At 43.2% G+C, this 27,981-nt stretch overlaps 2 protein-coding genes and 1 long non-coding RNA gene across 3 annotated transcripts; 1 reads left to right on the top strand and 2 right to left on the bottom strand.

Annotated features, from left to right (window-relative positions):
• Positions 1-5,819: 5,819 nt before the first annotated feature.
• On the bottom strand, positions 5,820-7,483 carry LOC128757264 (uncharacterized). The gene is made up of 3 exons (XR_008414369.1): positions 7,182-7,483; positions 6,129-6,198; positions 5,820-5,942 (listed from the first exon to the last, which is right to left on the bottom strand). It is a non-coding gene; the product is annotated as an uncharacterized LOC128757264 (long non-coding RNA).
• Positions 6,866-13,375, top strand: nup50 (nucleoporin 50). The gene is made up of 8 exons (XM_053862419.1): positions 6,866-6,982; positions 7,908-7,986; positions 8,060-8,143; positions 8,218-8,356; positions 10,365-10,931; positions 11,423-11,507; positions 11,712-11,830; positions 13,114-13,375. The coding sequence occupies exons 2-8, from the start codon at positions 7,918-7,920 to the stop codon at positions 13,311-13,313; spliced, it is 1,263 nt and encodes a 420-aa protein (XP_053718394.1). The 5' UTR covers positions 6,866-6,982; positions 7,908-7,917; the 3' UTR covers positions 13,314-13,375.
• kiaa0930 lies at positions 12,873-27,315 on the bottom strand. Its single transcript, XM_053862418.1, has 10 exons — positions 26,897-27,315; positions 22,376-22,524; positions 20,790-20,894; positions 20,637-20,714; positions 20,463-20,564; positions 18,820-18,960; positions 18,544-18,732; positions 16,294-16,453; positions 16,073-16,228; positions 12,873-16,000 (listed from the first exon to the last, which is right to left on the bottom strand). Exons 1-10 carry the CDS (start codon positions 27,039-27,041, stop codon positions 15,960-15,962), a joined length of 1,266 nt encoding a protein of 421 aa, XP_053718393.1. The 5' UTR covers positions 27,042-27,315; the 3' UTR covers positions 12,873-15,959.
• Positions 27,316-27,981: the final 666 nt, after the last annotated feature.

The following is a 27,981-nucleotide window of genomic DNA, read 5'->3' as shown; positions in this document are numbered from 1 at the left end:
TCGAGAAGGATCTGTTCTCAGCGTCTGCGCTGTCACGCTTGCTGTTTGCCAACCTTCCATTTGGAAGACCAAATAAAACTGTCAGTGGGCTGCAGTGGTGATGGAGTGTCTCTGCTGATATTAGGACAAGTTCTAGTGTCACTTCACACAACACAACATTGTGTGAATGATACTGAACAATCTTTTTGGGCACACACAAGAAGCAGTTAAGACGTCCACCATTCTGCCCCTCATTCTGGTTCTTGGTCCAGTCAAAAATAAATAAATAAGTGCACCTCTCGTACCAGATGATGCCAGTGATGATGTCATTTTCCACTGTGCGTGAGCGCCAAGCTTGTCCCTCAAAAGATAAACGGTTTGAATGAATATTAACTAAAACATCCCACAAGTCCGAATAGCAAATGTGTAATAGAATATGCTACAACTGTAGAAGTTCTCAGAATACAAGTGGTACTAGAAGGGGAGAAAGCATTATCCTGTACATTAGCAGGAGTAACAGCAGCACTGATATACTGCTTAAAATTAGCATAACTTAATTTGTTGCGTATTAGTTGTCGAACTAAAAGATGAAGGTGGAAATCATTGTGGTAGAAGGACTTGCTTGCATTTGTTGTAGGGCTGTCATATTAGATTTTCACTAGATAAAAAAAAAAAAAACCCATTAAAATAAAATGACCACAATATCCATGAAAATTCAAATGATGGTTCAGTCATTGAAATGATTGGTCAACTTTATTTATGGTGGTGGATTACTCTCAAAATACTTGATATGTTGAATCAGTTTTTAAAAGTATCGATAAAGCTGCAAAACAAACGCACCGTTACTCTCAATAAGAAGTGAAAAATGAATTGATGAATGGCAGATCCACAAGGTCTGCAATGGCTACAATATTAAGTGAAAACAAATCATGTGTGGAAAGCAGGGAGCAGCACTTGTCTGCAACTGATTAACATCTAGCATGATCCTGTTAGTGGATACATTAGCACAGTATTTTTTTGCAACCACAACAGCTTTGTTTGGAGTGTTAGTATTGAAATGATGACAAAAAAAATGTCAGTAAAGTAAAAAGCAGTATAACTATTAGCACTGGAAAATAACCTTTCGTTTGGTTTAATATTGTTGTCTTTTTTCTCCCTTCTTGTCTGTGGGAGTTTCAGGCAACTGGTTCAAAACAAACCCTACTGCAACAAACATGCAAGTCAGACCTCAGAAAACCATTTTGGGTCAGCCGTCACCCAAGTTAACAAGGACTGCCTTTGGTGTTGTTCGCCTACCGGTCACTCACGGAAATTGGGCTACTTTTGTCTGTAGACAACAGAACAGAAGAGTGGGAAGAAGACTTGATGGGAGAAAAGGAAGACAGGTGTAGACAAGAAGAGGAATGGCATGGCCATAATTTTGTAGCCAGAGGTGAATGATGTTGTGTGACACGGGAGTAAGTCAGGATCATGTCATGAATGCATGTAGCCTGATAGGATGTCTGAGTGAAGGAAATGTGATTTTTAAGAGCCAAATGGATTCTCAGAAATGTAGCAATTATAGAACCATCAAGTTGATGAGTCACAACATGAAGGTGTGAGGTAAACAGTTATGAAGAGAGGTCACTATTTAGTATCTATTAGAATTCCTGGAGAGGATTTGAGGGAAGTCAGGGGTGTCAGAGAAGTATGTGAGGGATGTGCAGGACATGAACGACGACAGTGGTGAGGTCTGCTGCTGGAGAGCCAAGGGACTCAAGGTGAAAGTGGGATTACAGGAAGTGAAAACAAACCATTTTTTATCAAATGTTTGTGATCAGTCATACAGCATGAAGGGCAGAGATTAAAAGAGGAGAGTGTAGGCAGGTTCTCAGGGTCAATCTGTGACAGAAGAGTGGCAGCAAGATTGAAAGGAAAGCTCTATAGGACAGCAGTGAGACTTGCCATGATGTGTGGCTTAGAGACAATAGCTCAGACTCAAAGAGAGGAAGTGGAGTTAGACATGTCACATTTGAAGATGCTCAGGTTTTCATAGGGAGGTACTGGGAAAGGCAAGATTAGAAACAAGTATATCAGTGGGACAACTCATGGAGAAAGGCTTGGAGACAATGTTGGGGAGGTTCCACTCAAATGGATTGGATGGGAAAGAGGGAACATGTTGGATAGAGAATGTTAGAAATGAAAGTACTAGGCAGAAGAGGAAGATAAATCTAACCATATAGGTTTATGGAAGGAGGACATGAAGAGGATAGAAGTGTCCGTAGAGGCTGATGAAGACAGGTCAAAGAGGAAGTGGCTGACTTGCTCTGGCAAACCCTGATGGATAAAAGCTGGAGAACAAGTCATTGTAAAGTTTCAGATTTTGAATTATTAACCACAGCCCTGTAATTCAATCAGCAACTGCTGTTTGTTGCAAAATCCCTCCAGTGTTTTGAGCCACTTGATAACAAAATTGTCGGTTTGAAATCGAGCAGCTTTTAAAGAGTCTGTCTGGCAAATGTATTTATCCGAGACATATTTCCCAGGTGGAGGTTGAGATGATCCGCATCAACAGGGTGGGAGGGGAGCGAGAAGAAGCGGCTGTCAACCAAAACATTGCAGTTCATGTGATGGCTGCACACAAACATACGTTCTAATAAACTCAAGGACCCCTGTCTGTAACTATACACAACATTTAAAAAAAAATGATATTAAGAACATGTTTCTGGCGACTTTGTCTCAGTATTAAAGCAGTGATGCAGAACAGCAAGCAGATGGAAAATAACCCTCGTGTTCTTTTCAAGCAAAAAATGGTGAAAATGTCAGAGCAGTGAGTTTTTACTTGCCCTCCGTCGCAGGACAGAAATGAACTAAGCCAGAGGACAAAGCTTTTCATTCGCTGAACAATCTCAGTTTGCACCCTCTCTGGCATGCTGCATTCTAAGTCTTAACCAAAAGATCCTGCTGATTCAGAGAGCATTCGTCAGACTTTAAGTCATAATTTGATTCATGTTTAACACATTTTCCATCATGAAGCAAGCTGATAGCAAGAGCTGATGCAATAGTGGCAAACTCAGAAATTAGCATTGAACAATTTCCATATCATCCTAATCAGTTTGTTATTTTGGTAGAGTGAAAGTAGGTCCCAATATGGTTCCGATTTTTACTCTCCATGTGCTGGAAAGGTTCAGGAGGCTGGAGGCTATCCAAGTTGCACAGAGGGGAGAGCAGAGGACAGAATCTATAGGAGGGCACACATACACAGATAAGCACTATCACACATCTGCGGACAATGTCGAGTTGTGAGATACTTGTGGGAGGAAACCTGCAGCAAGCATCAAACCATTAGAGACAGAGGTGTGTCCGCAGTTCAGTTCAAAGAGCCCAGTTTGATATTTGTGTGTATTTTAAATGCCTCTGTTCTTATTTATTTCCATTTTTTACCTCCATTTTGAAAACCTCTACTGTCATGCTTTTTAGTTCGAATATTCACCACTAGGAGGCGTGTTTAGTTTCCACAGCAACACTCCTCACAGGCCTCTCCCTTGTTTTTGAATCTTACACTGTGAGCGCAAGCAGATGTTTGGGTGCTTCTTCTTACCCTGTCATCCTCCTTAAAGTGCAGACTTTGTGTCTCCAGTCAGAGCTCCGCTAACATTCCCTTTGAGATGGAGACAACATTGTGCATCATTATGAGAATCCGTTCTGCCTCCTTTTAATTAGTCACTGTACAAATTGCAGTCCACATAGCCGCTGAATTAATTCAACCTAATTATAGCTGTGTGTGCAAAAGCCTAATTGACTCGTAGATCTGTCTGCTGAACGGCCAATTAGAGAGGAGACGCATGAAATGTTGAGGCTTGAACTAAAAACATGTCACGATGTTAATGATTTAATCAAATACAATTTATTACCGACCAAAAAAACGCAATGATCATTTAATCAATGCCTATTTTAAACTTTCTACTGGATGGAGAATTGGGCGACAGTGGAGCGATTCTCACAACTACTTTTTTCATCGTTTAAAAATATCAAATAAAGATGTTCAATTTGCCATATTGTTTCTAAATATATTTATAGCATGCACACGATTTAGTTTTTCCTCATAAATACGCCAATACAATTTAGTAAACAATCAAATGCAACTGCGCATTAGATTCAAGGCACTTGTTCTCAGTTGCATCCATGTATCGTTTTTGCTTTACACGTGTGGATCAGCAGCAAGTGGAGTTGTCGTCTCAAGTTTTGCATCATGTAGACCGGTGGGCCCCAAACCTCTCAATTATGATGAGCTCCCCTGCTGTCAGGGGCCTCAAACTCTGCCGTCTTCCATCTTATCAACACGCTGAATTCAGCGCAGCAGGCTGCTGCTGTTTCCTCTAATGTGCAGCTCCTCTCTCAGTCGAGGAAAGCTGATTTTGTGAGCCAGAAATACTCTGTGTGCGCGCTGCAGGATATGAGAGATGTGGTTTTCATTAACACGTCTGAGTTGAGTTGTCACTTTTATTTCTTCCCAGGATCCCAGGGAGCAGAAGGGGAACAGGTGGATGTGAGCAGTCTCTTTGAACTGACAATAGTGTGAGAAAAGCTTTATAATTGTATTAATATTGCTGAATGCATGAGTGCAGTTGGACTAGTTGTGCATGCGCTTATTTAGTGACTCTGAGCGCATCAATGAAAAAAAAAAACAACATGTTGTCAGACATTTGTGATACAAATAAACAACCGTCTTTCATGAGTTTGATGAAATTTTTACTGCGGCACTGTGGTATGTGATTGTGTTGAGTGGATGTCTCCCTACATGGGCCGCTGCCCTGTGTGTCCCTGGCCTCTTGTCCTATGTTGCTGTGATGTTGACACCAGCTACATAAAAATGAGCAGTAGAAATGGAGTGTGGTGGAAACTCCTGGGGAGACCATACCAACTCCACACAAGGCTGAGATTGATTGCACAAACATCTCTATGACAGCTTACATTTTTTGGCTGTTAAGAGTGATCAATCCACCTGCTTCCTCCTGAGAACTAGGGCATGAAGGTGCTCATCTGCATCCCTGCTGCTTCACTCTGATGTGATGTAGTGAGTGCTGGAGGACCAGATGTACACTGAGTCCTCTGGTCACTGAACTGCAAACTATGCTCCTCACGACTGGGTCTGGAAATCATCACTTGGAAAACCCCGAATGCAATTGTGACAACGCTGGTGTTATATTAGTCTTGATGAAAATGATGACTAGCCGTGTTGCTCAGGTACCACGTCTAGTTGTTCAGTTGAAAAGCATAATGGGAAAACATCATATTAAAATTGAAGGTTGAGTTCCTGGGTTGCGTTAAAATATTCATGGGTTGGTTCCAAAAGACCTCCAGTGATGTCAGGTTGACGCTGACTCTCAAACTGCGACTGGCGCACCTTCACATTAAACCCAAGCTTCACACACACAAACCTGCTGGGTTCCAATAAAGTGCTCTGGTTTTATAAACACTTTTATAAGACTCGTAGAGGCCTTTAGAGAACCTCTCACGTGTTGGACAGATATTCGCTTCCACATGGAACAGGTTTGTCTTTTTTCTTCTGCCAAGTCTTCCCAGTTTCTCTCTGCCAACTGATGGAGGGTCTCCTGCTGCTGCTCTCTTCCTACTATCTGGAGCACCTGTTCCAGTTTGGCAAAAAAGAGAGAGAGAGATCCAGAGAGCTGGAGACAAGCCATCTGCTGCACAGCTCCGCTCCGGTCGCTGGATTCAGTCTGCTCCCTATTGGTGTTGTAAATTTGGAAATAAAACAATAAATGTGGGGGTAATTACAGACATTTTGGCTATATGATGTATCACCAGGCCTCTTTCAACTGCTGTTTAATAATTGATTACCTTTGTTTAAATGAGTGCAATGAGATTTGTTTTAACAACGTTCTGCGCAGTAGTCCTCCTGCGCTTTCACTTCCTTGTGTGTATAAAGCCTCCAGAAGACTCCTTAGAGTATTGTATGAAGCCTTTGAAAGAGAAGAATATCATTAGCACATTAATTCACCTGACAAGTTATTCAGCTGTACCAGTAAAAGGAGTAAAACCTCAATATCAAGTTTATTTTTAAACATATATCCCACTTTTAGTATTAGTTATTTAACATCAACACAAGTTCCACCTGTTTGTCAAGTGTGTTTATGCACAACACTTACCTTCTGTGGATAATTATTGGACAGTGGAATAGGTCCGCACAGCATCAGACAAACTGTCTACTGCATCATTCTAAAAGAGGTACACAAAATTAGATTAGGTTAGATGGCTGTAAGTTAACAACGGGGCAAATATAAATGTACACAACTGCACGCATCACATTGCATTGGATACTAACTTTCAAATTTGAAGATGAGATGCAGGCACAGTTGAAGTTAATTGATGAATAATGTAGAGACTCGTAAAACACCCTGTAAAATTAATTAAATAATAAACTACTTTAACTATAACACCGTATTGCTAATTGGCGGTATATTCTGAGATCTTATATTGTCAATTAAAATAGTCATAAAAGAAGTTTTGTCATCTGAAAAAAGAGGTGGAATCACAGATGTGCCTGAATGTTGGAAATGCTGTGGAATATTTTTGGTGCATATATTTGCGTCTGCACAAGCACAAAAATTTATACTTGATAAATTAAAAAAAAAAAACATATCTCAATTTATTTATCAACTATAATTTCCTTATTTAGGTACAAATGAAATTTGTAATCAGGTAGACCAGTTATTTCATACATGAAGAAATGTATCGTGTGGTATACTCTTCCAGTTATTTTTGAAACAGTAGCACACGAATGAAGCGGCTCACAAAACTACACTCATGAACAGCGGGGACTTATAGGACTACAACTCCCAACATAGATATGCATAAGCGCATGCGTATTAGTTGGCGCGGGCAAATTCACGGTGTACTGCTGTGTAAAATGGCGGCGTGGTAGAATTCGTAGCCGGACTTGTATCGTTTGTGAAGCCAGTCAGTCATTGACAACACACCTGCTGTGGCCCTTGAATCGAAGGTATATGTTATATATTTAACACTGAAGAAGCCTTTCACCTTCAAATACAACGTTTGAGTGGATTTTCGGGTTCCGAATATCAGCGTTGCACGCGTGTTTAACGTGTTGTTAGCTAGCCGTGGGCCCACATTAGCTGCAAGGTTAACGGCGAATACCCGGCGTTTGGAAAGAGTAATTTATACTCGAGAATATCTCTTACCTACTTTCCTGTGTCAAACCGATGCTCCATATTGGTCTGTCTTTACTTCCTGATGCTGAGTGTACCAAGTCATCGGGACTGATCGTAGACTGCAGCAGCATGACTGTCATTTCTTGTTGGTGTGTTTATGTTCACAGTGAATTACATATTTATATTTCGTTTGTAAAATGTTTCTTCCAAATAATGTCGGTCATTTGATGGGTGTGTATTTATAGTCCAAGTGCACAAAATGAAACTGAAAAAATGAGGATATTCAGGAAGTTCATGCACTGTTTCCCTTCTACCAAAATAGCTCATCCGACTAAAACCTTATAACAGGTGTACAAACAACCTTTACAGAGCACAGAGCTGAACTCACTGTTGTAAGAGATTTTGAATTAATCTGTCTTTTTTTTGTCAGAGCAATGTTATTTTAAAGGTTGTGGGGGACAATTTGACAGACTCCATGTTAGCTACCTGTCAAGTCCTATAATGTCCTCTTTCAAATGAAATTTCTTCTTGAGTATCATGGTGTTATTGTATTTTAAACAATGTGTATGTATTTTTATTTATATTTCAAAAATGTACAAGAAACAAATACCTCCCGATAGTTGAAATGATGGTTGGTCATATGTGCTTTGTAGCACCAAAAACTGTTTTGGTGCTACAATGGAGTGGATGCAACCTCTTTGGACTTGCTTCCAGGGTCATAATAGAACTTTTCAGACTCACTTATCCTTGTCTCAGAGCTGGTGGGATGGCGAAGAGGATCGCAGATAAAGAGCTGACTGACAGGAACTGGGATCAGGAGGAGGAAGAGGAGGAGGTGAGTTCTTTTAAGAGTACTTTTACATCAAGGAGGAGAAGGACCTGCTGTCTCATCAAGATTTTCCCCTCAGGCCGGAACATTCTCAGTGGCAAGCGAAGATGTGCTAAAGAACCGTCCCATTAAGAAAGCCAAGCGCAGAAATGCAGCCTCAGAAGTAAAGAGTTTTACCTTTGTGTGTTTTATATCCACTAGTTATTGCTCTATGATTTATCGTCCTTTTGATTTCAGAACGAGACAAGTGGAGCTTTTAAAGGGTTCTCTGGGTTTGGAGGCTTCAAGGGTCTGGGTGGTCTGACCAATGGGAATGGTGTTGCTTCCCCGTTTGGTGGCTTCTCTTCTCTTCCCATCACCCCCTCTGCTAAACCTGGTAAGGAGGTGTCTTTATTTTGAATTCACTGACTGACTTGAACATGGATGAGAAGTAGGAGTGGTTGATTGGTTTTAGAGATGCACCAATCCACATATTTGGACTTCCGATACCGATACTTTAATTTGGATACGTGCCGATACCAACATTCTTCTGATCTGATACCAGAGCTATTTTTTACCATTACTGTTGATTGTCCGTTAATTATAGAAGGCAAGTAGAAGTCGGTGTAAGACCACAGAAGGAAGTCGGGAAAGCATGAAATCCTGACGACAGTAAAAACGTTCTCCTGAAAACTGATGCTGCACGTCCACTCTACACTGAGCAGTGATGTCATGACAGCACTGTTTCATTCGTTGAGTCAAAGACAGAGTTATGGATAATGTTTCCAACCAAGAACAGCCTGGGCCGGCATAATGAAAGGTGATCGTGTTGACCGCGGCGGATTTGTTCAAATGTTCATTAACTGGGGCGACGTTTCTGATGTTTCAACATCATATGTTTGACTGATTTAATGATGAAACATCATGCACGTATGTATGCGAAGGACCAGTGTGGCACGGAGCAGACTTACTCACCACAACACGCAGCACTCTCAGATATTAGAGAATTCATGAGGACTCCTTGGATTCTTTAATAAAGCGCTGAAATTAACATATATTGGGATCTGTTGTAAATACATGCAGCTGGAGTTCACTCCGCTGATGTCACATAGGCATTTAACCAGCACCAGCAAATCACTATTTATGGATTTGAGGCAGAATCCAAAAATGAACACACAAAACTGTACATCATGAATGAAATTCTGAAGAAAGTATAATAATGTCTAAATATCATGAACGATTTTCTCTTTCATAAATAAACATAAAAAGAAGATAAGTAAAGCGTAAATAAAAATGTTCTAATTAATTTTCAAAACTGCTCCAACAGGTGAACAGTGTTTACTGTTGCAAGGGGTGACATCACTTTCTTTATCATTTTTCCCTTTCAAGAACTTCCCCATAGTTGGTAACTATCACAAATGTGCAGCTGTCAAGTCGATTCAATGACGCACTACTGCCACCATATGTGGCAAGTGTATTAAAACTGAGCATCTCACGGCCTAGAGGTGTAAAACGGAAAAACTTTGTGGCCGAACCATGGGCCTCATCCCTATGGTTACGACTCACTGACTTTAGGTCACAAATTATACCATTTATTTTGACCGCTAACTGTTAAATCCCGAATGTGTACATGCGCCACTGGTTCAGGTCTCTGCTGTGTGCAGTTTTCAAGTTTGTTTTTTTCAAAATGTAGTAAGTCTGTTCATCCATGACATAGTCGTGATTAAATCAGTTATTTTCACCACCGTTGCCAAAGGGATTGAACTGGACATTAATAAAGCGTTATTAGGCTTGTAGAATCTGTTAGTGTCAGGAAAGAAGTCCTGCGGGGTCACGGATGTGATGAAGGAAGGCGTGAGGATATGTGTGACCAGGGAGGATGCACCCGATGGGTTAAGGTGATAGAGGCTGACTTGCTGTGGCGAACACTCACAGGAAGTGCTGAGAAAAAGAGTTTCTTTCAACTCGCTACTCCAAAAAAATAAAGTTGTTAATTTTCATGTCATTTGAATTTGAAATTGGTAAAACACCTCCTTATACCAATCCTGGGGACCATTTGGCTGGACCACACAAATCCAAGCATCAGTTTAAGGACGGAGATTTCAAAATAACAGGGTCATTATTATTGTGGGTTTACGTTTGGTTCTGAGTTCTGGTTAAGGTTATTAGTTTTGGATGGTTAGGTTGAGGGAGGAGAGGCCGGGGAAAGTGGACCCCACAAGGTTAGAATACAAACGTGTGTGTTCTTATTCACTTGCTGCTCTATTGGAGTGTAATGGAGCTGAATCAGCGTGTGTTGATGCTCGTTCACTTGTCATGTGGCCCCGGGGGCTGCAGGGGAGTGAAGAGGAGGAGGTTCAGCCTACCCAGCTGCTGCCACTCTCAAATTCCTCTCTTCGCCTCAGATGTAACGGGCAATGGCTCCGCCTCCACCGGCGACACCTCGGCCAACGGCTCGGCCCCCCAGAGCTCCGGCGGCAACAGTCAGGAGCTAAAGCGGCAGATCACCGGACTCAACTGCTCCGTCCGTGACTGGATCACCAAACACGTGAACAGCAACCCTCTGTGCGACCTCAGCCCCATCTTCAAGGATTATCAGAAACACCTGGACGACATCCAGAAGAAGTTCGGACTGGGGTCCGGGGATGCAGCCTCGGAGCAGAAGCAGGGAGGCTCGCTGCCCGCCGCGGCTGCCCCCCCTCCCACATCCAGTGGCTCACCAGCCACACCTCTGTTCTCCTTCAAAAACACCTCAGAGGACTCCAAAGGCTCGGCTGCTGTGCCCACTCCTGCCGGAGTCACGTTTAACTTTGGGCAGAAGGTGGATAGTTCCATTCTGGGCTCTGTCCCGTCCAAAATGACCCCGGCCAGCTTTTCCTTCTCCACTGGTCAGAGCTCGCTGTTTGGTGGCACCAGCTTAACCACACCGGCGTCTTTTGGCTCTCCGAAAACCGAGGTTGCTCAGCCCACAGGTCAGCAGGCTTTTTGCACATAATGTTTTATATTGGTTTATGGAACGATCCATGTTAGTCGGGTCTTCATACATCCGGGAGGTTAAATGAAGCTTAAAAGTAAACCTCTGAAGAAATCTCATGCTTGACAGGTGACCTGTGACAACTTTTGTGCTCTGCTGATCTAAGACGCCGTCACACTTGAATATCCCGTGGATAGTACAGTTAATAATGTGATGTATTCTGTGGTCGAACTTCTGCATCAGTGGTCTGTGACAGTCACAAATGGATATCCCATTGGTGCTATGAAGAATGATAGAATAAGAATAATTCCATGCTCTCAGTATTTGAATGTTTATAACGGTAGTTGTATTTAATCATTCATTTAAACCGTGAACATTTAAGTCATGTATTGTGTTGTGGATTCACTTCTCTTATATCTGTCCATAAGTAGAAGATGTCTGATGAGCAGGTGTGACTGTACTGAATTTTCTGTGACATTTCTGTGCCAGAGGAGAACCCTGATGAAGAGTCAGAGGAGCCTCCCAAACCTGAGGTCAAGGAAGTGAAGGAGGAAGACGCCTTCTACTCCAAAAAGTAATCTGTCTCTCTAAAACCCTTCTAATGTTTTTGTTCCCAAATGTGCGACTGACTGGGGCGCGGTGTAGCAAGCATATTTCTTCACTTGTAGCTCATTCATTGGGAATATTGAACAGCAGCAACATCGGTGTCTGATGTGCGATTCTGAAGACGGTAGTCAAGATTGTTTCGGCAATTATAATATTGACGTTTGTGTCACAGGTGCAAACTGTTCTACAAGAAGGAGACAGAGTTTAAGGAGAAAGGAGTTGGAAATCTGCACCTGAAAGCCACCACAGAGGGAAAAACCCAGCTGATCATCCGCGCGGACACCAACCTGGGTGTGTATTTGTTGACTTTGGGTCGTTAGAGGAGCAGAAACATCGATGCTATCATGTGGTCTTCAAAAAGGTTTAGTTTTTGAAGATCCGTGTCCTGAAGTGTAACGTCCAGTTATGAATTAGAGAAGGCTGATCCAACGGCGCCACCTGCTGGGCAAACTAGGTGCATGTCAGATGACTACTTTTGGAAGCGCACCATTTATTGTTTCAGTATTTTCAGATAAAAGATCCCTGTTCTCTTTGTAAGATCAGAGGCTGAGCTGGCTTGATAATGGTGCGGATTTAGTTGCATGCACTGCCTCTCCTGTGAGCCGAGGTTTCAACATGGGAACGTAGGGCATCTATTCCAATGCAAGTGTCCTTGTTTTCTGAAGAAAGAGATTCGGAATGGATTGCAGTCACCAAGGTTCAGAGCGGAGTGCTAATGTATGTCAACGTCCATGCATGAACATCTTTAGGCATGTGCACACTTGGATGTCTCTGTCAGGGTGTCAATCTCAGGGGACACCCCTGACAGGCGGGTGCAGGTTTTTGTTCCAACCAAGAAGCTGCAACAGACTGATCACCTCATTGGCAACACTGTGTGCTGCTGACCAGTGGGCCTGAAGGTCTGCACCCACACGGCCCTTTTGGGATTCAGTTGGACAGCTGGCGTCTATATGTCCTACTCGTATGTTCTGTTTTGCCTGTATTAGTATAAGTGCTATATAAACAAAGTGTTGAATTAAATTTCCTAAAGGGCCACATTAGAAACTGTAACTGTTGTGGGGGCCATCTTCAAAAGAAAGACTGATGACTGCGAAACGTAAGGGAAAAATATCCAAAATATATACTTGACTAAGAAAGACAAAATGAACCTAATTGGATTAAATGTAAGTGAAGATTTTAAGAAGAGTAAATATGCCATGTTGAAATATCTCATATGCATTTAATTTGAATATAAATCAACATGGACATCTTCAATGCATTTTGAGGAACAAGAAAATCACACAATAATGAAATGAAAATAAAAGTATAGTCTTCAAATGAGAACGTACTATATTTACTGCTGAAGTGGTGGTGGTGGTGGTTGTGACCAAAAAAAGAGAAAAGGCAGAAAAATTGCAACAGATCAGTTATAGTTTTAGCCACGGATATACAGGCATCAGGCTGCATATGGCCCCCAGGCCGCCCTTTGCCCAGGTCTGGTTTAATTGTAACAAAACATGTTTGAAGTACATTTAAATAAATCTCTAGTCTCAAGTCAGCAGAACTGTAAGTTGGTGCCTTCCGTGCTGTTGCAGGAAACATCCTCTTAAACATCATCGTGCAAGCGTCCATGCCTTGCTCAAGGGTCGGGAAAAACAACGTGATGGTGGTCTGTGTTCCCAATCCGCCTGTTGACGAGAAGAATGCCGACAGTCCCGTCCCAATGCTCATCCGAGTGAAGACTCCAGAGGACGCAGACGAGCTGCTCAAGACCCTGGAGGAGAAGAAGGGCTGAGCGCACGCACGCACGCACGCACGCACACACGCACACACACACACACACACGCACACACACACTGTACTAAACCCATCAACTTGCTCGGTTGCTTGCGATAATGCCTGTCGATACTGTGAACGGTCCTGAATGACCGGGCTACATTCCCTCTGGTCCGACGCTGCTGTTCAGAGTTTTTAACTGATTTTAACCCGACTGGAGCGAGTGAGGATCCGGCTGAGATTGTTCTGTCTTGAACTCAAATCGATTTGGTTTTACAAATTAAGACACAATCATAAAGCGTTAGTTGTGGAATGTGTGGAGGTTGTCGTGCGCCTGTGAAACTATTTATTGGACTTTACAGCCATTGGACCTCGTGTGAGTGAACTTCTCTGGACAGGAAGCAGAACGCAAACAGACCAGTGGTTTTTACTTTTTGCCCCGTTATGTGGACTCTGGTTTTGATTTGTCCAAGTGTCCTTTGTGTGGCCTTCTGAGACGTGTCGCCATCGTCTGACATTTGTAAAGACTATTGATGAATAAACAAACAAAAACTTCTTCACTGGTCACTGTCTCTGAATGTTGAGTAGATCATTCAATGAACATTTTGGTGCCTCCAAAGACAGGAGGGTTCGGCAGTCGTGCAGTCACACACCAGACACGATCAGGCACCAAGACAGGGGGTTAGTGGAGAAGTGTATTTCCAAAGTAAGAGTTGACAGTCTAAAAACAGAGGTGGCGTCCACATGCAGATGGAAGAACATTAAAAAGCTTTTTACAGTGTAAACCGTTTGTCAAACTCAGGATCAGGGCGGCATGGTACATTCAGCTGCGGGTAACTACAGAACACTGACACTCGGGTCGGTCCACACTGCTCAATAACGGCTTCGGTTCTGAGTGGAAATCAATGGTGAGGAGAAGAAAGTGATTAAACACACAGTTCAGTCTAAAACACCACATTCTCACCAGATCAGAGTCCAGTATTTACAGCCCATCCTGTGTTCAATCGCTTCACTAATTCCTTCACAAGCTAGCGGTCCTCAGAGTGTGTGTGTGTGTTTGTGGTACTGAGAGAATGTCGAGTTCACACAAATGAACAAGCTTTGCGATCAGAAATACTTGTATGAAGTATCTGCAGGCTTCACCCAGTTCACAAATTTCAACTGTTTTTTAACTCCGTATTCAATGTTTGGATGCATAGTTTTGCAACAACTCCTTCACTTAATTCAAATTCACTCTAGCCACTTGTTTAATAATTATCAACTTTAATTCTCTTCTTGAAGATTTTTATTTTTAAAAATTCTGCCAATTAGGGGAAAATGAGTACAAAGTCAGTTCACCGCGCAGAGCTGTCTGGTTAAAGCCCTGCAAATGAAGCTTTTGTTCAGATGCAAAAGTAAAATACAAACATAATAAATAAAATAAAATACAATGTACACAGTTCAAACATCATACTGTGATCCTGTGGAATATAAATACTCTAAAAACACTGTACTGTTAAGTGTATCCACATTTATGGACCTAAAAGCTTTTCTCCCTTCAGTGTCCTCCTCTGTCGACTTCACATTACTGAAGACATCCCAACTAAGGAAACGCTGCGATGACTAAATAATTCTGTGAAAAGAGTTTGCTGGTTTCAGCATGTGGACACTCGGCAGGAAGCGCTCGACTCGGTTCCGAGGATCTTTGGAAGCGACGGCTCTTGCCTGGTGACGTGGAGATGAAGTTGGACTTAAGGCTTCAGGAGCGTCCTGGGAAAAATAGCTTATTCTTTCCGACTCGTTTTCCCTTTTCAGCAGTTTTTTTTCAAGTCACTTCCAGTTTGAGAGTCGCAGTTTTCCAACAAAAGCTAAAGCAGGAAAATTGAAAACAAAAAGGTTGATCGCTGCAGTTTTCACTGGTCAAGGTTGCATCCTGCTGAGAGAACCACTTCTGTCATTGAGTTAAAAGGTGGGAGTCCACTGGGAGCCATCGGTATCAGACACCCAAGTTCACGAGTCCTCCTCCCATTTCCAGGACAAAACAAGGTGGTCCAAAGCTCTTTCAAGGCGATTCAGTGAGAGAAGCAGCAGAGTATTCACAAACATTCGTCACGTCCTTCTGACCAGCCAGCTGCCTCGCCGAGGTCATGTGATCTGAACACCGGGTTCCACACGAAGGACCTGGACACAGCAGGAACGTAAAAGAAGAAGAGGAGGCACTTCTTGGATGGCTGGTTTGTTCTCGTCCTGCTGAGGTCTGGGTCCTGGTAGAAGCTGAGGTGGCGGGTGGGAGGGTGGGGTCAGGGTCTGAGAGTGAGGTGCTGTGGTCAAACGCAGAAGCAGAGACGTGTGATAGGAAGGTACAGAGTCTCATGAGGTGCTGTGGTGTTTCGTGGAGGAGGAAGGTGAAGCGAAGAGTCAAGAGGTGCAGCAGTGACACAGTCAGCTTCTGGGGTCCTGTGGTGAGGTGTGGTGCTGTGGGGGGTGCAGCCAGGTCAGTAGTGGAACCGGTCGTCCGTTTCTGGACAGTCTCAATGGTCCTGTGGTCACATGACGTGCAGACGTTGGTCTGCAGGAACACGAGCCTAACCGCTAGATGGAGCTGTAGCCTCAGCTCTTGCTGGGGTTTGCTGTGGTCTCATCGGCCCGGTGGAGGTAGGCACTTGGAGTGACTGCAGTCCGACTGTTATGTCATCAGGATGGGCTTCTGGCGGACCTCCAGGATATCTGCAGGATACAAAGCGCTCAAGTGATACGGTCACGACCAAGTGCAGGGAGAGGAACTCAAACAGCGCCCACCAGTGGTAATGCGGTGCAGTGGCAGTGTGACGTAGGTCAGGTGAGAGTAGAGCAAGAAGTAGTCCTCAGTCCGGTTCAGTTTAAGCCAGGAGCCCACCAGCGAGCGCCCCGTGCCAGACAGAGAGCGAGAGCGCAGGTTGGTAGCCGTGTGAATGTCTGCAAACACAACACCACTTTGCTCAGCATTGACCTGTCGACCACACCAGGAAACAACCAACAACCTTCATCGTCTTCTTCTCTGAAGAACTCTTCACTGTCGTTGGCCGAGTGAGACTTCTTCATCTCTGCGATACGGTTGCGCGGCACCTTTCGCCTCAAGGATGGGGAGAAGAAGGAGGGTCGGTTCTTCTCGGGGGTCGGAGGAGTGCTGAAGGAGGTCACCTGGACAGGAAGTGGGGCATGTAAGCGGAACACATGGGCTCTCTAAGACCAGCACTCCAGACATGCCAGGTCAATTGAGAGCAAAGGCTAACAAAAGACATAGAGATCGGTGAAAACATTATTCACTGCTGCCAGTCCGTCCAGTGAATGAACTGAAAAGAAGACCTCTTACAACCGAAAAAGCAAAACTAGTGTGTCGCGAAAAGGAGAGAAGTCAGTAAAAATGCCAGATTTACAAGAAAATATTCAGCAGTTTTCTTCTTCACATACATTTTTTTTAATTATTATTATTTTTTAAATCGGCGGTCGCTCTTCAAGCCACTCAGAAGGACTCGTGCAAGAGTGAATATCTGCAATATTTTTTCCAAATCCAATACTAGATCTAAATCAGACCTGGGTGAAGGTGAGAGTAAAATGTTTCCAACGGTTCAATAAGCCTTCCTCTCCAGAGAAATGAATGAATTATTATTATAATCACGTTAGCCTTATAATTATAACAACAAGAAGTACAGAACATTGAGAAGTAGAAGAAGAAGAAAACTGAAAAGGAATGATTAAAGTATGTTTTTTAAACATACGTTGCATGTTTTCTCCACCAAAACATGAAGTGATACAAAGCAAAGCAGCGGACAATGCCAGACCTCTGCGATGCAACTGGCAGTTATTTCTTCATCACTTCTGGAGGATTACACAACCAGGGTGCATAACAAAAGTCAGCGTTGTCACTTATGATCACTTCCTCCGAGTCTTACATCTGCGGACTAATAAATGATTCATCGCTCAGTCCTGAGACATTTATTATTGATCCCGACCTCATTTCTGTTCCACTGATCTGCTCCCTTATTCTTCAGAGTTGGAAGACCAGCTCTGGTCCCCGGGGACGCGGCATCTTCTGAGAGCCACTCATCATTGCAGTGTATTGTAAGGAAAACCACAGGCTCGACGGAGCGTGAAATGACCTTTAGGAGTATGGACTGTGTCCACTGAAGGGATGTGATTGATATTTTCCGATGATAAGAGGCATATTCATAAACTCTTTCGGTCCGTTATTAATGTGCTGCTCAGCTCAGACCAGAGCTCAGAAACATAAAAACTTCTTTGAATCACTTTGTGACAGCTGTGAAGAAAGGCATGAAGACCAGCCGCCACACTTTCACATGTATTTAGCCTCAGAGAGTCTCATAGATCCAGTGATAGCAGGTCAGAATATCTGATAGACCTATTTATAGAACTATAATTTAGTGCCCAAGGGATGTCGTGAAGTATGACCTCTCCTGGTCAATATACAGTACAAGTGAATACATTTCAGCTATATCTACTGTCCAATAATAAATATAAGACACCCCAAACTGTTCCTGATTTAAAACAACCACGTTGAAGGTTATGTAACTGTCAACCCAGTCAGTTTATTACATGTATTATTTTTGTCTCTCATCACGCTCAGTAGCATTTGCTGGACATTAGAATGCAGGGGAGAGTACTGTGACTGTTGCAAGGGCTGGTAACCCAAAAGCCAGAAAAAGTCTTGAATTCATATTTGACCCTAAAATACAAAAATAAAATGAGAAGATTGGGTAAAAGTTATATCATGCCATGACATTGTTATGTGCTTTCAATATGTTGATTTCATGTCAGATGTATTTTATTTAAAAGATCCTCAAATCAAGCGTTGGGCAGTCTTGGGCCGTGGTGAATAACTCGCTAATACAGGGTTAAACATGTACTATCAATATGAAGATAAAGGCACTTTATTACAAGATATATTTTTTGGACTTCTATCAGTGAGGGACTCCTCTAGAAATATAGTAAATAAAACCAGCAGTGGTTGTTAATAATTCCAGTTAACATGAGAATTAAACTATTAATAGCTATGAAGAATAGGGAGGAAGAAAACGGGGGCTGAAAAATAACCAAAAGAATTATATTCGATCGGTGACCTTGACAACTTGAATGACTGCACTTATGGTTTCAGTTTCCACTTTCCAAGTGGAAAGTTTTCAAGATGAGACGAACAGAAAATAAACAGCAGAAACCCCTGATCTGGTTTGAGTCCTGGTGGACTTCCTGAGGTGTCCTGCTGCGTCACTCACCCGCTCGTGCATGGGCGACACCTGGTCCTCCTCTGTGCCGCACGGCGACGTGTCACCAGTCGGGACTCTGCTGACCGCCATCTCGGCGTGGCCTTTGCCCTGAGGTCCCTTCATCCTCACAAACTCCATGTTGTTGTACTTGTAGAAGCCGAACGACATCCGCTGGGCCATTTTTGCTGCCACGCTCACCTGCAGCCAAACGTGACACCAGTCATTACATCGCAGGACACGAGGCGTGTCCTCACGGAGCGTGGCGGCCGCTAAAGCATCTCTCACCCGGTTGTCATAAACCTTCTTGAGCGCCTCGTAGCGGATGGACCCCTGGAAGATGACGCCCTGGAATGTGTTGCTCTTGTCGCTGGCCACGAGCTCCACACACACCATCTCACCCTCGCCCACTGTCATGTCGCTGAACACCTGAAACCAAAACAAAATCATATAGTCATATACCAATAATCCTGAAAGTCAGAATGTTATTCAAATAAAAAGCGAGTGCTGCCTTTCTTCCTTTCGTCATGAAAGTACACAGTCAGTGAGAGGTCAGTTCTGAGCGTTAGAAACCTGCAGCTGCTTTGGTTCTCAAGAGGAGCCACTGATCTGGGTTCAGTGGCTGCAGACGACCTACAAAGAGGAGCTGCTCTTTTTAGATGAATGCTGGATCACAGTCGCAGCAGGGAGTCGCAGGAGAGACACACTCAGTGATGCCACCGAGCTCTTTCATTTATTTCACAGTAAGTAGGTCAGAAGACAGTTGCAAAAGTAGTTTACTTCATGTGAGTGCCTGAGTTTGTCGCATCCTCGTGCATGGCAAATGCCTGGTGAAGGTGGGATGATATCTACAGAAGCGAGGGGGCGGGACCAAGTGGAACCAACAAAAACATCTCCAGTAAATATATAACATTTGAAGAGGACAGTTCAGAAAATATAAGTGAAAACGGCGAACACTACACCAGTGAGGAGTTTGATGCGCAGGAAACTGTTAGAAGCTTAAACTGCAGAAGTCCATATTCAGATACATGACTTCCGAACATCAACAAAGAAAAAAGTTATTGGATGACCGAGGAAAGGAAACCAATTCAAATCAGAAGGCTATGAACTGTGCCACAACAGCAGAAAAACACAACAGGAGTGGTGAAGTGGCCACATTTGTCACCAAGGAACTAAAAGGCAAATGGACAGAGAGCATGTCACAGACTGGAGATGACTCAAAGGAGTGCATGACTGTTGAAATGGAAACAAGAACAAACGGAAAGGACCTCCTGGGTCAGATATAAAAGCTTCAACTGAAGTAATGGCGGACATGACTAACCACCTTAAGGAGGTCAAAACATACATATTATATGGTGACTTTAATATAGACCTGCCGCAGGAGTCGACGCGCCACATGACAACCAACTTCCTGGACACACTCAGCAGAGGACTACGTCCGTTAATCACAAAACCAGAATGACTGCAACCAGTGCAACGTTGGTAGATAACATCTTCACAAATCGGATTGGCAAGAAGAGAAGTGGCCTCCTGTATACAGCCAGCTGCTTGTGATTATACAGCAGCAGTACAAAGTACTGCAGTGGTCTGTCTGTCTGAAGATGATGTGGTGAAATGATTTACTCGGGACAGAACGTTCGTTTATTTAATGATTGGAAAAAAACAAATAAAAGCGCACCTTGACTACGCACTTCCTAATTATGGTCACTTAAGAACACCAGCAACAGATGTTGGTCTATATTAAGACTGCATCTTTGGCACCTCTTTTGTTAGACGGAACAAAGAAACATCTCGGACCAGTCGGACATGCCCTTTAACCCCAAAATAAAACTCATTATTCCACAGGAACTTGAATTTAAAATTAAAAATGTTTAAGTTTTGTTTATGAAAACACAATGAGACACTTAACACGCTGGGGTTCGAAACCCTACCTCCTCAAAGTTGTCAATCATGAAGAAGATATTTGGGTAGCTCATCTTCGACTCCTCCCCTTTGCTGTCCATGGCGTGTTTGCTGGGTGAAGCAAACACTTCCTGCGACACAAAGAATGGTCAGAGTGGTGATAACCGTTTGTCATGGATTTGGAGGCAATGCTGAAGCCTCACCTGACATTTCTTCTTGTGGATGTGGATGTCTCCAGCGTCTGAGCGAGTGCACACGGCGCACGTCACAATGTAGTCCAACTGCAGAGACATCACTGATAAGAGACCCACGCTGCCCGACCAGCAGCATCTAGTGATGCTGTCACCAACTATCACCTTCTGCAGGATGAGGTTCAGATAAACACTCTCCTCCCAGTCGATGTCGGGATCGCCGAGGCCCGGCAGCTTCTTCGAGTCCCGCCGGTAAACTTCCACCTCCACCTGAGAAGTGTGCCATGGAAATGATCTTCTCTGACAGCAGGCTAAAGGCAATTTCAACTGTGTGTGAAGGCATTCGATTCTTCTTCATGAAGCGCTTGACAGGATGTGTAAGCTAAACATTTAGCTGCTGGGTTTAGGAATGAGAGTGACTTTTGAGTCGACACAGCAGAAGGGATGGAAGCAAAATAGATAAGATCAGAGTGTTTTTTTTTTTTCATGGTCAGTTTTGATTTAGGCCAGATTCAGCACGTTTACTTAAATTAGAATACATTCAAAACCAAGATAAGAAATAGGAGTAAACGCTGAAGATTAAGCAGAAAACGGAAGAAGCAAACATTCCAACATTTAACTTAAAAAAAGTGTGAACAATAGAAGACAAGGATTCACTTTGATAACTGGGAACACGGTGGGAAATGAGAAAAACTGATGATGACAATAATGACTGAACGGAAAACAATAAAACAAAAAGCACTTGATCTTTTCTTAAACTGTACATTGACGACTCCAGCAGTCCGTCTAGCGGTCAGTAGTAGTATTGTGTCATGTTCCAGAAGTTAAAGTGACTCATCTGTGATGCTACTGCAGGTGTGCTATGATTTCTTCTAGCAACGAGCGTAGACATTCTCCTGGACAATCACGGTAAAAAGTGCCATAAATGACTCTCAGCCCTGCGTTAGACTGAAGCGACAGAAGCTTTTTTTGTTGAAAACAGCGGGTTGCACTGTTATTATTATGAGCGGGGTCGAACGATGAGAAGAGAGGCAAGCAGCTCTGCGACTTCTGGCTGTCAATGAGTTTAGATTTGTTAAGTGGGAGAGGGATCAAGAGCGTCCAACTGGTCATGCCATTTAAATTGCAGCAACAACCTTTGGAATAAAGCTTTTCAATTGCAAAGAGACTTTATGGACAGACTGTCTGTTGTATAACAAAAGCTGAACTGATCTTAAAGATGCAACAGCTCACTGACCACAATGCTACATGAGACTGATCATGCAGGCAGTGTTCAACGTGGTTTGGCTTGTTACAATCTAAAAGAAAGAGCAAAGTCATTGGGATGAGTCTTTTGCTTTGCCGCAATTTTACACTTCAGTGTCCACTTGAGCATTCAAACAGTTGGATGAACACAAAGGCCTTTGTCAGGTTGAACGATCTCATCAGAGCCTCATCAGTGTTCTGTCATCACTTGTTGGTGCTACTACCCGGGGAACAATGCCACGTTACCATGGCAACCGCGACGGAGGCGGCTCACAATTAAGGGCAGATGTTACATATAATCATACCATAGAGATACGAAAGATATATAAGAGGAATATTTTGTATAACTGTGCAACACCCATGCAAAACATGCCGATAGTCCAGGAAACGTAATGTATTGATGAAACATTGAAAGAGACATAAAAGAACACCTACACCAGTGAACACCCAGACAGCAGCACCAAAGAGAAAGTTACTCTTCCCTCCAGGCTTCTCTACCTCCTTACCTTTTTGCCATCCGTGTTGTCGGCGCTGACGTACGCCAGCTTCCTGCGGACATAAAACAGCATGTCGTCCTGCCGCGGCGCCCACTTCTCCATGAAATATGTGGAGAACATCCAGGTCCAGAACACGATGCGGTCATCTTTGAAGCAACCTGACATACAAGCACATTCAAAAGTAAAATGGGTTTCCCCCTGCAATGTTTTGTCCCGCTGGCATAATTTACACACACACACACACACACACACACACACACACACACACACACACACACACACACACACACACACACACACACACACACACACACACACACACACACACACACACACACACACACACACACACACACACACACACACACACACACACACACACACACACACACACACACACACACACACACACACACACACACACACACACACACGAAAGGTCAGTCACTGAAGTTCAGGCACAATATTTACATCATTACGTCCGGATGCTGTACTATCCTTTTACAGGGTTAGCTTGCAGCATGCCGCCCGGCAACTGTTACTAAGCAACCAGGCGGAGGATGACATGGCATTAGGTCCAATTTCCTCTTTGTTGAACTACTTCCCCTAAGTTCTACAGTTCACTAGTCAGTTCAAATAGCAGCTTATTCAATATGAATGAAAACCATTTTTTGACAGTTATTTAAAATCGTATTTATGTCATACTATGTCACAAATTTAACCCAACCAACCAAACTTTTAAAACTTTATTCACTGTATAAAGTGCTTTCATCCACATGATCTACTTTAATGTTCTTATTTTTTTTCATTCATTACGTCTGTAATGCCAACTCATGAAAGTATTTTTCTTGGTTACGCTGTCATTTTCATGATTCATCCAGCTTGATCAAGAACTCTTTGACAAAAGCTGTTTGTGGTGTGCATTTTAGAAGGATGAAATGAAACAAGTGCAAATGAAAGTCAGATTAGGACAATTATTTAATACATACACCCTCAATACTAACTTGCTATGAAACTAATTTGGTTTTAAGTATAAACTTGACACTGAAAAAAAACACATTTACTTGAACTCTTTAAAAGTACCGTAAATCTCAAAACTGTCTGGATGCTTTTCAAATGTCTACCAAGTAATGTAGGGAAGACCTCAGCAACTGAGGCCAAGACAGTCTTGAGACGGCAAAAAGGCCAAGACAGTACATGGAGTCTGAAGCTGATCTTCAAATGAGCCATGTGGAAACAAGCAGCACCAGGTTGACAATGAACAGTCTTCAGTCTTGGTATCTGGCTCTCCGCCTGATTAGGTGCAACAAACACCGGCACCAGGTGTGGTCCTTTTGTGGATCAGTGACCAAGTATAATTATCAGTTATGACAGTTTTCTCTGTCAGTCTTGAGCACTGCAACTCTACTAGTAAGTAATGTCAGTACTGACACAAGAATGAATGCAACACCACACAGCGATGATTCATCCTTAAGAAAAAGTTGAAATATGAATAATAAATGATTGAAATATTACACTGAGTCAGGCATTTCATTTGATCTCCAAATAATGTTTTCATTTAAGGATTTTTTTTGTGCTCACAATCTTCTTCAACTCCACAGTCACACCGTCTGAAGTACTGCTCTATTTTTATCTGCAGATGATTTTAAAAATACATCAGCAGCATTATGAAGCCCAGTGCACCACAGCTCCTCATCATTTGATTAAAAAGAGGCACATATCACCCAAAATCTCAACTCTGGAAAACACAGTATATTGGCAGGAGAAGTGTTGTTTTTTTTCCTGGCTGGTCATGTCAAAGGGTATCTCTAACCCGAAGGAAAGAATCAGAATTTATTAAGTTTTATTGCATTTCATCCTCTGACAGATTATTACTTTCTTCAAATGTATTATTTAATGTTTGCTAACCAATGGATGTACAGTTTTAGGAACATAAAAGATGACGGCAGACCAAACTACTGTCCTCAAGTCCAGTTCCAGCATCCAAATGTATGGTCTAAAAAGCTTGAGTTAGATGGTAGGCAACCATGTATCACAGGGTTTTTCACTGAATTTAATGGAACCATTCGCTAGCAAATTTCTAGTTGGCTGCCATTCTCAGCTCAAATCTTTGCTGTGTATATGTGGACTGGTTGGTGTGCAGTAGTGAAATGGGTCTCTGCTGAAACATTTCTTGACCAGAATATGAAAAATTCATATCATTCCAAAAAACACAATTTTTCACAAACCATAATATCGCACAAGCGTAGCGTCATCAGATCCGGAGACTGCCGCCCAAGCGCACACAGTTTTTGCCTAGCATCAGATGATTTATTGCGCATGCGCTTAGACACTTGCATGGTACACAGCTAAGTTTAGATGTGAATGAAGAAAAGTACAACTGTCAACAATGTGATTATTCATTATCCAGTCACCTAAACTACAGTGTTTTTCTTGCTTTAACAATGAAAATAAATGTGAAACACTGCTGTTAATAATAGTGAATCATTACAGATAACAGAAGTTCATGAGGTTGAAGATATGGAGTTGCACGGGGTTTGTCCGAAACATGTAAAGAAGTCAGAGTGAGCTTTGTGCTATGGATAGGATTTGGATGATGCAAAAACATGACATTGATTCCCCTCTTACTATGGTATTCACTGCCGTAGAAGAGCAGAAGGCCAGAGAACCCGCAGTGAGAAAATGAAACAACGCTAGCATGTTGGCTTCTGAGAGCGTCACAAACAAATGATTTCATAGCTAAAAAAGGCACTTGATCAAATACCAGCACTAACTCTGCCTGTCATTTGTCCGAACACCAGGATGATAAACACACTTCAGCCCTGGAAATGTGAGGAGACAGCGGCAGGTCAGGATGACCTGCTCTATCAATGGAGCACAACTCCTTGAAATGATATAAAAACAACTTAAAATGTGAAATGCGGCTTGACAGGTTCTTAAAACATGTTGATGATCTTCCACTCATTGTGATCTGCTTCTGATGGTTGCAGTCAGATTTGTGTCCCAGAATACGCCACAATTTGAGCATCTTGTCATGCACAACGGAGCATAACACCGTGTCTGCAGCAGTAAACACGGAGCTGCCAACTTCATAACAACACTTCGGTGGTGAAATAAAACAGGAAAATCAACTTTTTGGGGAAAACAATAATTTCAAAAAACAGGATTTTGTTATGCTGTCAAAATCCCCCAGCCCTTCTTTGTACTGTGGTAGTGATCCATATGTTTGTATAGCTTGCAGCAATGCCATCCCTACTTCATCCTTCAATAGATTTCAGTTTTTAATAAACCTGTAAGACGAGTTTACGCTGTTTTGGGGAGGAATGTATTTAGAAGCTGAGAGATGCTTGTCCATGATTTTCGTACCGGCAAGACGGGGTCAGTCACCTATTACCTCAGGTGCATTTAGACCAGAATGGCAGATGCCCCAGTCAACTGCTACCTGCTGTTGTTCTGTTCCTAAAAACGGCACTTCCTTTGGGAGTGAAAGAAACAATTGAAACAATTTGCATTCACTTGCAAAAAGTATTAAAGTATTCCAAGTAAGTTGACGGACCAAAAGGTGAGTGTATAGGTGCAAATTGTGATGGCTGACATATCTCTCAGATTCTTCTGGGGTTCAATGTGACTGACTCACTCGCCATCTACATTCTTATTTGCAACATAACCGTACCAAAACTGTGACTTGACATTGGTTCCAGATGAGAACATGGCACACAGGCCAGAGATCCATCATGGATCAATGAAGAGCAAGACGTGTCAATGTACTACCAACCTCACACCAAGCCGGTTGATGATGACTCCAATACGACCTTTACATATATCTTTTTTTTTTTTTTGCTTGCTTCTCATTTTGTCACCAAGTGGACTTACATACAGTTCTGAAGTGTATATTGTGCGATGACTGTTCACCTGTGAATTAAACTTGACTTAAGATCAGATTTAAGTAAAAAAAAAAAAGGTTCGGTCAACACTTTAAAATGACTTGACCACAGATCGATCACTTAGACCACCGTTTGTGTTTTTTGAGATCTGACATCTAGACCGAGATGTTTAAGTGGGCACACAATGCACCTGAATGAGCGGTGGCCACGGGTCACCAGCGTGACGCACTGGTGACAGTGAATGAGAGCAACAGTTCGAGCTCAGTGGCTGCATGACTTTTCCCTCGGGGCACACTTGATTGTTTCTGACCACTGCGAATGGCTTACCAGAGCTGCAGTTTCGCGAGGAAAGGAGGATGTGCACAACACTGGAGAGGAGGCTATGATGTTATTTGAAGATGTCCTCGCTGCAAATGTAACTTTGTGCTACAGATCACTTGCGCCGGAAACAAAAGAAACCTTGTCGTGGCTTAAAGCGATGTTACATATGATGGTGAATTATTCATGGGAATTAAGTTCTTCTAACAGACTTGAATAACTCCGCTCTCACCCGTAAACCACGCCACAGACCGGACAGATGACAATGGACAATAAGCTGTCAGAGGGCATCACATCACTCTGCTCGAGGGAACGGAAATTCTCTCACCGAGACCGCTGACCTCCTGTCGGATATTCAACCTGCTCCGTTCATCGGCTATGGCCTTCAGCATCTGCAGCAGAGATCCGTCCACTTCTCCATTCTCCTCCTCCGCTGGGCAGACCGTCTTGCACAAACCGGGTAAGGACGCCATCTCCAAGCAGGGCTCATGACAGTTGGGCTAGCAACCGCCGATAGCCCCGGTTCACGGCGGCGAGGTGGGGGGCGGAGGAAGCTCGGCCCCTCCCGCAGCTTTCCCCGCTCTTCGAGTGAATGGAACCCCGAAGAACAGGAGAGAACTCGGGGGTGTTCAGTCGTTCACGGCGTTCTCGGCTCTGGCGTCCGGGGTGGAGCGGGGAAGTCGCTCGGCTGGTGTTGTTGAGCGGATCAGCTGGAAACACCCTCCACTTCCGGTAACAACACGCGCTCTTAAAGCGACGACTCTGCGCGAGGCGAGCGCGCGTGACCAGGTGACATCACCGTTTCTGCGCACGCGGAACATCCGTCGGCGCCAGTCTTGAGGGGATGTTCGATCCAAGAGTTGATTGAGAAAACGATCCTTGTCAAATGCATTTTTGTGTTTTGCCAACAGCGATTGAAAAAGAGCAAAACACGAATTCAGTGTCTTAAACTCTGCCTTCAATATAAGCCCGGCAGAGGCCAGAAATGCTAGTGACCTGAAAGGGTTTGTGTTGGATGAAGTAAATCCTTCACACACATCTTGCACCTGTGTTGGGCCAGGTCAACTTTCACTCCACACATGGAAACCAACATGTCACGAATGTGAAACGAGGCACTTCTCCCACCATCAACAACTTCATTCATGTGTCCACAAATACCCAAAACCCAAGTGTCTGTGAGTGACCGTTCATTTGCACGTGAAGCATTCGAACAATTACACGGGGCATGTGACAGTATAGGCGAACAGATACAGAGCTTCTGTTCGGGCCCTGGGAGTGTTTTCTTGTTCTTAGATTAAATAATGTGATGTCTAAAAAAAAAAAAAACAACATTCAGGGTAACAGCACCACAAATACTGTAATTTTCTCTTCATGTTCTAACACAATAAATGAAAAAAAAAAAGAATGTTGTTG

This window comes from Synchiropus splendidus, chromosome 4 (genome assembly GCF_027744825.2).
Source record: "Synchiropus splendidus isolate RoL2022-P1 chromosome 4, RoL_Sspl_1.0, whole genome shotgun sequence".
Taxonomy (NCBI): Eukaryota; Metazoa; Chordata; class Actinopteri; order Syngnathiformes; family Callionymidae; genus Synchiropus; species Synchiropus splendidus.
The sequence above is the reverse complement of the archived record's forward strand: the minus strand, read 5'-3'. Positions and strand labels throughout refer to the sequence as shown.

Bases quoted from the DNA above. Each gene is read 5' to 3' on its own strand.
- kiaa0930 (XM_053862418.1), bottom strand. From the start codon at position 27,041: ATGGCGTCCTTACCCGGTTTGTGCAAGACGGTCTGCCCAGCGGAGGAG. The intron at 22,525-26,896 runs GTGAGAGAATTT...CTTGTATGTCAG, and splicing joins ACAGGAGGTCAGCGGTCTCG to GTTGCTTCAAAGATGACCGC. The intron at 16,229-16,293 runs GTTGTTGGTTGT...TTGTGTTTGCAG, and splicing joins CAGAGAAGAAGACGATGAAG to ACATTCACACGGCTACCAAC.
- nup50 (XM_053862419.1), top strand. From the start codon at position 7,918: ATGGCGAAGAGGATCGCAGATAAAGAGCTGACTGACAGGAACTGGGAT. The intron at 7,987-8,059 runs GTGAGTTCTTTT...TTTTCCCCTCAG, and splicing joins AGGAGGAGGAAGAGGAGGAG to GCCGGAACATTCTCAGTGGC. The intron at 11,508-11,711 runs GTAATCTGTCTC...TTTGTGTCACAG, and splicing joins GACGCCTTCTACTCCAAAAA to GTGCAAACTGTTCTACAAGA.